Source organism: Chelonoidis abingdonii, unplaced genomic scaffold (assembly GCF_003597395.2).
Source record: "Chelonoidis abingdonii isolate Lonesome George unplaced genomic scaffold, CheloAbing_2.0 scaffold1960, whole genome shotgun sequence".
NCBI lineage: Eukaryota > Metazoa > Chordata > Testudines > Testudinidae > Chelonoidis > Chelonoidis abingdonii.
In genome coordinates, this window is record NW_027426221.1 from 1 (window position 1) to 9,411 (window position 9,411).

At 58.4% G+C, this 9,411-nt stretch overlaps 1 protein-coding gene and 1 long non-coding RNA gene across 2 annotated transcripts; both read right to left on the minus strand.

Annotated features, from left to right (window-relative positions):
* Window positions 1-4: 4 nt before the first annotated feature.
* Window positions 5-1,802, minus strand: LOC116814631 (histone-lysine N-methyltransferase EHMT2-like; the record flags this gene model as incomplete). The annotated part of the gene is made up of 5 exons (XM_032762377.2): window positions 1,694-1,802; window positions 949-1,064; window positions 543-629; window positions 356-434; window positions 5-160 (listed from the first exon to the last, which is right to left on the minus strand). Coding segments are annotated over exons 3-5 (291 nt in total), but the record flags the coding sequence as incomplete, so codon positions are not given.
* A 3,160-nt stretch (window positions 1,803-4,962) lies between these two features.
* Window positions 4,963-5,493, minus strand: LOC116814630 (uncharacterized). The gene is made up of 3 exons (XR_012654983.1): window positions 5,379-5,493; window positions 5,132-5,238; window positions 4,963-5,040 (listed from the first exon to the last, which is right to left on the minus strand). It is a non-coding gene; the product is annotated as an uncharacterized LOC116814630 (long non-coding RNA).
* Between the last annotated feature and the right edge of the window lie 3,918 nt (window positions 5,494-9,411).

A 9,411-nucleotide genomic window follows, 5' to 3' on the forward strand; every position in this document is an offset into this window, starting at 1 on the left:
CGCGGATGTCGCGGCTGCTGAAGAAGGCAATGCGGGGGAAACGCAGGTCCTGGTGCAGCATGAACACCCGCACTGGGATGATGTTGGGCTCGCACAGGTGGTTGATGAACCGGCTCACGTTGCCGTAGTAACGGGCGTCGATGCAGTACACCTCGCCATCCTGCCGGGGGGAGGGGAGAGAACCCAGGAGTCCGGGTCCCCAGCTCTCACCATGATCCTCACCCCCCTCCCAGAGCTCGGAGTAGAACCCAGGCGTCCTTGCTCCCAGCCACACCCCCCGCCAACCCCACTCTAACCACTAGCCCCCGCCCACTCCCCGAGCAGGGAGAGAACCCAGGCATCCGGGCCCCCTCACCTTGTTGTCCAGGTCAAAGAGATACGAGTCATCTTCCCGTACATCGGCCTCTGCGTCCGAGATCAGCTCCCCCACGTACCTGCCGTGGGAAGGGGGGCAGAGCTGTCACATCCCGGCGACTCCCAGCCCTGCCCCCGCCCCCCGGCCAAGCTGGTGCCCCCCTGTGCCCCGACCCCGGCTCACTCACTCGCAGATGAAGGTCCCTTGGGGGATGGTTTGAAGGGCTCGCACCCCCCAGCCCATCTTGGCCGTCCGGTAGAGCTGCAGTCGGACCCTGCCGGGGAGAAGCTTCTTGTTCACCTGCGGGACTCCCTGCCACATGACACCCCAGCCCACCAGTTCCAGCCCAGCAATCCTCACATTGATTCCTGTTAACCCGCAGGACTCCCTGCCACATGACACCCCAGCTCACCGGTTCCAGCCCAGCAATCCTGACACTGATTCCTGTTAACCCGCGGGACTCCCTGACATATGACACCCCAGCCCACTAGTTCCAGCCCAGCAATCCTAACACTGATTCCTGTTAGCCTGGGAAACTCCTTGCTACTGGACTCTCAGGAATGGGGGGTGATGCCCCCTCCCTGGCGACTCACTTGATGCCGCTCTGGACGACCCGGTTCTTGCAGTTCCTCCAGCAGGTGCACGCCTGGTTACACTCGAAGATGAGGGGCGGCTCGATCTTGTTGAATTCCTGGAGCAGGCGCCCATCCTGAGGGGAGGAGGGGTCATAATCTCTGAATAGCTCCCAAATTCTGCCTCCCCAAGATGGGGTGGGGGGAGGCCCATGGGAACTACGGTCTGAATATTCTAGGGAGGCTGAGGCAGCCCTGCAGCCTATGGGACGGGGGGAATCTGTCAGCTTCATTTGTCAATGTCCAGACTCCCCCCTCCCCTGTCAGTTTCATGGCTCCCCCACCACATGTTCGCACTGTCAGTTTCTGGGCCTCCCTCACACCCAATGGGAAAGTTACCAAGCTACCCCTCCTTCTTCTCATCTGAGAGTCAGTTTCTAATCTCCTCCCTCCTACCAGCCCCATGGCTCTATTTGTCTGCCTCCAGGCTCCCCCACCCCATATTCTCTTGTCAGTTTCCAGGCCTCCCGCTGCCATATTTGGTGGTTTTCAGGATACCCTCAGTGTCTATCAGTCCCAATCCAAGAAGTAGTTTCCAGCCCCCGGCCCCCCATGGGGTCTGGCATGGCAGTTTCCAGGCTCCCCGTCATCCCCACAGCGTCCATGTAGCAGTTTCCAGGCCCCCCATGGTGTCCAGACATGCCAATTTCATGCCCCCCCACACCGTGCAGTTACCCGGGAAGGGGTGTGCGTGCGTGGGTCTCACCTTGTCGTACCAGCAGCGGATGCTGAGTTGGCCGCACAGGCAGTTGCTGGAGGAGCAATCGTCCTGGCAGGTACAGTGCTGGAGAAGTGGGGTGGAGGGCACAGAACTTAGCAGGGCCTGCCCCCACCGCAGTTGTCAGTTTCTGGACACCCCACCCAGTCTGCACCTTCCCTGGTTTCTCAGCTCCCCCATTTCCCCTCCAAGCCACCACAGGCCAGTTTCTAGGCTCCCCGTCAAAAAACAATTCTGCATTTGTCGGTTTCTAGGCCCCTCCCCCAAATACTGCATTTGCAAGGTTCTAGGCTCTCCTCTTGTCATAAACAGATAGCTAAGGGTTAATGTTTCTTTCACCTGTAAAGGGTTAACAAAGGGAACCAGACACCTGACCAAAGGACCAATCAGGAAACCGGATTTTTAAAAGTGAGGGTGGGTTTGGCTTTGTTTCCTCTCTCTGGTTTCTCTCGGCTATGAAGAAACAGCTTTTATTTCTATCTCCAAACTTCCTTCTACCCTGTTGTACCAAGCTGTGAGTACAAAAGGAAAAGCAATAGGTTGATATTGTAGTTTGTATTTACATGTGGCTACTGTGCTGGACTGGTTTAACTTGGCTCTCTTTTGAATCAGACTGTTTATTCCTAATTCCTTATAAGCAATTGCCTGTATGACCTCTTACTGCAGAGTTGATTTACTACGTAATTTCTTTCTTTTTTATATATATAAAGTTTCTTTTTAAAACCTGGTTGATGTTTCCGGGTTATGGGCTACGGGACATGGGAGGGGAAATTCTGTGTGTTGAGCTTGACTAGGTTTGAAGCTCACAGCCTCAAGGGAGGCTAATTCCTCTCGGTTATCACACGGACTTAGTACAGCAGCCCAGCTGAACCCAGGAGCCAGGGGAATAGGGCATAAAACGAGGAACAAAAAGGGAGGAACTTGTATTTCCCTTGTGGGGAGGACCCAGGGTTCTGGTCTTGGGGGTCCCCAGGGAAAGGTGGTGACCTCAGGCGTGCACAGAAGCCCTGAACTCTGGGTGGCAGCGAGATCAGATCCAATGGATATAACTGGAGCATGTGGGTGATTCATGCTAAGCCTCCCAGATTTGGAGCCTAAGTCAATGGACAGTGACAGGCTATACACCTCCCGGCAATAAAGTCTGCATGGGTTCAGGCTCCCCTCTCTCAAAGGGGCAGCTCCAGGCTGCAGCCCCCCCGGCCCTGGCTACCTGCAGTGTCGGAAATTGATTGCGGTCGATGTCATGGGTAGGTCTCATCAGTTCTCCGAGAATGTATATTTAAAGTCGTGCAGGACAGGGCTCATCATCCACCCGAGTTGACGCAGGATGGGCACATTCTCGTAGCCTCGCGGCCACATCTCCCTTGGGAGGGCAGGAGGGGTGAGACTCGAGCCCGGGCGCAAGCAGGGAGCAGCCACACGCCCTCGTTTCCATCCCGCCACCCACCCACCGGGCACAGCCCCACCGCCTGATGATTGCGCTCGGTCGCGCAGTGCCCCTTGTAAGGATGCCCTGCCCGGAGCGCTTGCGGATTCAAGTCTGCAGGGCGAACCAGACCTCAGAGTTCTTCCAGCGTCAGGTCCCACACGGGCAGTCGCCCTTACCTGTCCGCAAACCTCGGGGTCAGCCCTCAGGACAGAAACTAGCCTGGGGGCTGGGGGCAGATTGGAACCCAGAAAGTCTGGCTGTAACCAGTAGACCCACTTCCTTCCCAAGCCAGAGAGAGAACCCAAGAGTCCTGTCTCCCAGCTCCCCCTGATCTAAACCAGCAGTCCCGCACTCCCCTCCCAACCAGGGAGAGTGAAACCCAGGACCTCTGGCTCCCTAGCCCACCCCGTTCTAAGCACCAGCCCGCGACCATCCCCTCCCAGAGCCAGGAGAGAATACTACCATGACTCCGTGCTTCCACCCCCCAACTCGCTAACCACCAGCCCCCACTCCCTCACAGAGCAGGGAGAGAACCCAGGAGTCCTGGCCCGCAGACCCCCCTGCTCAAGCATTCTACCAACCCCTAACTTCCCCTCCGCAGAGCCGGTGAGCCAGAACCCTAGGAAGTCCTGGCTCCCAGCCCCCAAGCACTAAACAAGCAGTCCCACTCCCACACTCACATGACGCAGTCAGGGTAGCTCTCGCGGGCAGATGTGCAGTGTGCGTGTCCCGCGTGGCAGTTCACTGCGTGATCAGGTCCGGACACGTGCGTATCAAGGCAGGACCTCGGCCGATCTCCGCGTCTGCGCGCTGGAAGGAGCCCAGTTGCAGGCAGATGTTTTCCTCCTGCGGGGAGGGGTTACGGGAGCCTGAAACCAGCACAATCCCAGCTCGAGCGGAGAGGGCTGGAGAGAGCCAGCAAACACATAAGTGCGGTAGAAGACAGCAACCAGTAGCTGGGTGGACAGCCAGACAACCAACTACACAGACCGGAGAGCTGGCAACAAGACACCATGCAAAACAGCGACAGGTACAGATTTGGGGGGGGGGGGGGGGGGGGTCGGTATTGAGAGCAACGACCTCTGGCAGCTGGGGGGCTGAGATAGCGCCAGGGGACGAGAAACTCGCCACTCACAGTTGGCTTGTCAGGTGTAACGTCAGTCGCCCGGCGGCAGTCATGCATAGCGGATCAAGCTCGATGTGCTTGTGTCCTCTTGCGGCCAGATATGGGGCCAGCCGCCGTTATCTCTGCCGAGGGGGACATGGGGGTCACGCTCCAGCCGGGAGAGGCACCCCTGCCGCCGCCCGCCCCTGCAGCACAGCCCTAGCCCGCCCTGGGGCAATGGTGGAGCCGCGCCTGAACTGTCCCCGGGCAGAGCCCCCGTGCCTCCCACCCCTGCAAGCCCAGCCCCTGCGCCGCCGCGGGCCATGGGAGCCTGACCTGCCCGGGGAGAGCCTCTGCTGAGCCCGAGCTGCTCCGACCGCTCTGCAGCCCAGTCCCAGCGCTACTTTGGGGCAATGGGACCGCTGACTGCCCTGGGCAGAGCCCCCTGCCGGTAGCCGACACTTGGCCCACAACACCTGGGCGTTGACAGACCACCGTGCCCCGTGCCGCAGCAGAGAGACCATGGCCAGGTCTCCGCACTTGCTGGCGTGATGGAGGCAGTTGAACTGCATCCTCCTTCCTGGGGGAAACTGTGTTGTGATTGCGCAGAGAATCCCGCCGTCCGCTCTGGCGCGCTTCCCGGCCGCGCCACTGCTTGCCGATAGAACGGAACCGAGGTGATTCTGTGCGCAGCCGCCGAGCGTGACAATGATCGCGCCGTCTCACCTGGTTGCTCCCACGGCCTCCATGAGTGGCCGTCCGCCGCCGGTCTTGTCCACCGCGTTTGATGTTGGCGCCAGCCTGGGGCGGGTGTAACACCCAAATTACGCATGCCACCCCTGCAGACAGACCCCCCGGCCATGCCCCCGGGGCGCGCCACCGCTGCCCCCACCTGCAGCAGCACGTGGCAGATCTCGAGGTACCCCTTCTGCGCGGCAGCATGCAGTGGGGTGCGCTTGCTCTGCTGGTCACTCTGGAAGTTAGGGTCCAGGTTGTCCACTGGGAGAGGGGGAGGCAGAGAATCGGTCAACAGGAGCAGAGCCAGAAGCGCGGTCACAGACCCACATGCCCTCCCTGCCCCACATCCCCCCCCAGTCTCCCCACGGCCCCCCCAGTTCCCCTCTGGGGCCCCCACTCACGCAGCATCAGCAGCACCTTCTGCAGCTCGCCCTGCTTGACGGAGAGGTAGAGCTGGCGCGGGTGGAACCGCAGCTTCTTCCGCCTGGCGGAGCGAGGGAACGAGACAAGGTCAGAGGCAGGACTGCCAGGGGACGCAGAGGGAAGGGGAGGCCAAGGGACGGAGCATTGGTGGGTGCCGTGGGATCACAGGTGTGTGGGAGAGGGAGCCCTGGGGGGCCAGAGAAAGGCAGATTGGTGGTCTCCCTAGGATCACAGGAACGTGTGTGTGTGGGGTGGGGTGGGGGGAAATGAGTGGGTGCCATGAGTCACAGATGTGCCATACCAGGGGGGCAGAGAGAGAGGTGGGTTGGGAGGATGGCGGATGCGAGGGGGAGGGTTGTGGGGCACCCACAGAGTGCCGGATTTCAAGGGGAAGGACAACGTACTGGTGGGTGCCGTGGGATCTCAGTGGCTGGGGTGGAAAAAGGTATTGGTGCTTGTGATGGGGTCACACTAGCTGGGGCGGGGACAGGTGTGCTGGTGGTGCAGTGGGATCTCAGTGGCTGGGGCGGGAACAGGTGCACTGGTGGGTTCCATGCCATGGGATCTCAGTGGCTGGCGCGGGGACAGGTGTATTGGTGGGTTCCATGCTGCGGGATCTCAGTGGCTGGGGCAGGGACAGGTGTATTGGTGGGTGAAGTGGGATCTCAGTGGCTGGGGTAGGGACAGGTGCACTGGTGGGTCCTGTGGGATCTCAGTGGCTGGGGCGGGGACAGGTGTATTGGTGGGTGAAGTGAGATCTCAGTGGCTGGGGTAGGGACAGGTGCAGTGGTGGGTCCTGTGGGATCTCAGTGGCTGGGGCGGGGACAGGTGTATTGGTGGGTGCAGTGGGATCTCAGTGGCTGGGGCAGGGACAGGTGTACTGGTGGGTGCGTTGGGATCTCAGTGGCTGGGGTGGGGACAGGAGTACTGGTGGGTGCCGTGGGATCTCAGTGGCTGGGGCAGAGACCGGTGTATTGGTGGGTGCGGTGGGACCGCAGCGGCTGGGGCAGGGACAGGTGTATTGGTGGGTGCCGTGGGATCTCAGCGGCTGGGGCAGGGACAGGTGCGCTGGTGGGATCTCAGCGGCTGGGGCGGGGACAGGTGTATTGGTGGGTGCAGTGGGATCTCAGTGGCTGGGGTGGGGACAGGTGCACTGGTGGGTGCGGTGAGATCTCAGCGGCTGGGGCAGGGACAGGTGTATTGGTGGGTGAGGTGAGATCTCAGTGGCTGGGGCAGGGACAGGTGTATTGGTGGGTGCCGTGGGATCTCAGTGGCTGGGGTGGGGACAGGTGCACTGGTGGGATCTCAGCGGCTGGGGCGGAGACAGGTGTATTGGTGGGTGCCGTGGGATCTCAGCGGCTGGGGCAGGGACCGGTCTATTGGCGGGTGAAGTGGGATCTCAGTGGCTGGGGTGGGGACAGGTGCACTGGTGGGTGCGGTGAGATCTTAGCTCTCTGCTTCAGCTGCGCCCGTGATGCGGTCTCGGGTTTTAAGGAGCACGAGGGCGAACAGCTATGGTTTTTTGACCTGCTCCAGGATGGTGAAATCTGCACTGGCTCGTACGGTGTTGGCCTGGAGATTCGGACACCTATTCTCGAGGGCGGGAACGCGAGGGTCGTACACCGGCTCCGTGCTGACCCTCCTCCGGTTCGGGTGCCTCGCCCGCACCCAGGGCATCTCGACGACGGTCGGCTGGGGGGGTCTGGGTCGCGAGGCCGTGGTCTAGGACGAGCGCCGCTGCTCGGTGTGAGTCGGATGAGGGCCGGTTCGAATCGAGCTTGCAGGAGGCTTGAGATGTGTGATGGGGGAGTAGGACCCCCAGGCCGTCCCTTGTGCCGGGGTATCAAGTATCTCCCTAAAGTAGGGTATAATCCGATGCCGGTGCGTGACGTGAACACGTGATGCGACAATTTCTACTTTATAGCTCTCTCTTCCTCTTTCTTGTATGCTCTAACTCACTCTGCTAACATCCCACGATCTCACCACATTGCCGACACACTATCACCATCTTCTCGCATGCGCTATTCCTCTTCTACCATGCCAGTTTCTGAGCTGTCGATTTCGCTAGTAATCGTTTTGTCCTGACCCTATCAGCAATTCGTAGACTTATCTTCATTGCGCCAGTACGTCTGCGTAGCCATCTGCATTCCACCAGTGGTATCACACCTACACCAGTTACGCCATCTCCCCCGCCCCGACCCAGCTGTGATGCATTCCCACCTCTCCATCTCCATTTAACCTTACCCTGTCCCCGCGACCCAGCCACTGATGATCCCACCGACAACCCACCAATATACACCTTTATGTGTCTCTTTTTTTTCATTTTTGTCTTACCATTTATATTAAAGCTTAATATAGTCCGATGCTGAAGAGCCCCCCCAGCATTAGCAGCTTCCCCAACACAACCTCTCCGCCCCCATGCTGCCGAGAGTCCTTACCGCAACCCACCCATTACCTCGCCTCCCGTCACCTCATGACGTGCTCTGACTGCTCTGTCTCTCCCCCCTCATTATCCCTCGCACCCCCCCTCTATTACCTGTCCCGCCCCAGCTTGACGCAGAATCCCATCCGCACCCACCATCCTCACGACCTCCAGCCGCCTGAGATCCCACCGCTAACCCCATTACTGCCCACCCCACGCGAATCCAGCCACCCTCGCTCTCCGCCGCCCTAGAGCCACTGAAGATTCTCCACACCATCACCCTGGACCTAGCTTTCTCTACATTAATCGAACTTTAGAGTTCAGAATAGTAATATAGAAAAACAGCATAGCATGGAAATTCTCCATAGCCTAATTACCCGCTTAGATTGAATAGCGACTGCCACCAGCCTAGGAATCTTCAGTTGCCTGATCATTCTTGGTCTCCTCAACCTTCGCTGGGGGACCCAAGACTTCTATGATGCCCTGGTGTCTTCACAACAATAGGAAAAAAACCACTTCCTTCGCCTCTCTTTTAGCCTCCTCCCAGGCTTCCCCTCGCTGGGTGTTACCCTGGAAGATGATATACTGTACTTAATCCTTGATTATCAAAAGCAGAGGCACAATTCACCTTCTCCATCCTTCTTTTTCTCCCTCCCAGTCTTTCCCATGAGGGACCGTAATCCTGGCACGAATTCTATCCCCCGAGCCTCCAACTAGAAAAGAAAATCCACATCAAGATTTAAAAGAAGCTTTATTGTCAAAAGAAAGAACAAAGGACATAAAAAAGTCTCTGTATTCAAACGGTACAATATACAGGGACATTGGCTTAAAGAAACAAAGATGGAAAATCAGCCTTATTTCAAAAGATTATCAATTTAACGTCAGCCAATTCCAACGTGTAAATACAAACTACAATATTAATAACCTAATATTGTTCTTTACCTGAACTGGACGCGCTGGATCTACCAGAGAGTATAAAGCCTGGAGATACGATGAGGACTCACTCCTCCTCAGAGCCCGAGAGCGACACTTGTACAGAAGAGAGAATCAACACACCCAAACACTTCCTCGCCTGAGCATTTTGAAAAATCAGTTTCCTGCATTGTGTCCTTCTGGTCAGGTGTGTTCTCTTCCCCTTTGTTAACCTTCTCCAGGGCAAAGAAACACTTTACTCTTAGCGTATCTCGTCTTTCTGACACACCCGCCAATACACACTCGTTTCCTCCCACGCCGCTGAGATCCCCCACACCCGCCAATTAGACCCGTTCCCTGCCCCAGCCACTGAAGAATCCACGCGGCACCCACTCAACTACCCTGTCCCTTGCCCTCACCACTGAGATCCCACCTCCACCCACGCAGTACTGCACCCTCCCTGCCCACAGCGCCGCTGTAGATCTTCACTGCACACCATTCAATACCACTCTGTCCCTGCCCCGCCGCTTCCTAGCCTCTCACCGCAGCCCCACCAGTGCAACCTGTGCCCCCACCCCAGTACACTGAGATCCCACCTCACCCACGAGTGCACCTCACTCCCTTGCGCCACCCGCTGAGATCCTCATGCATCCACCAATACACCGTCCCTGCCAGCT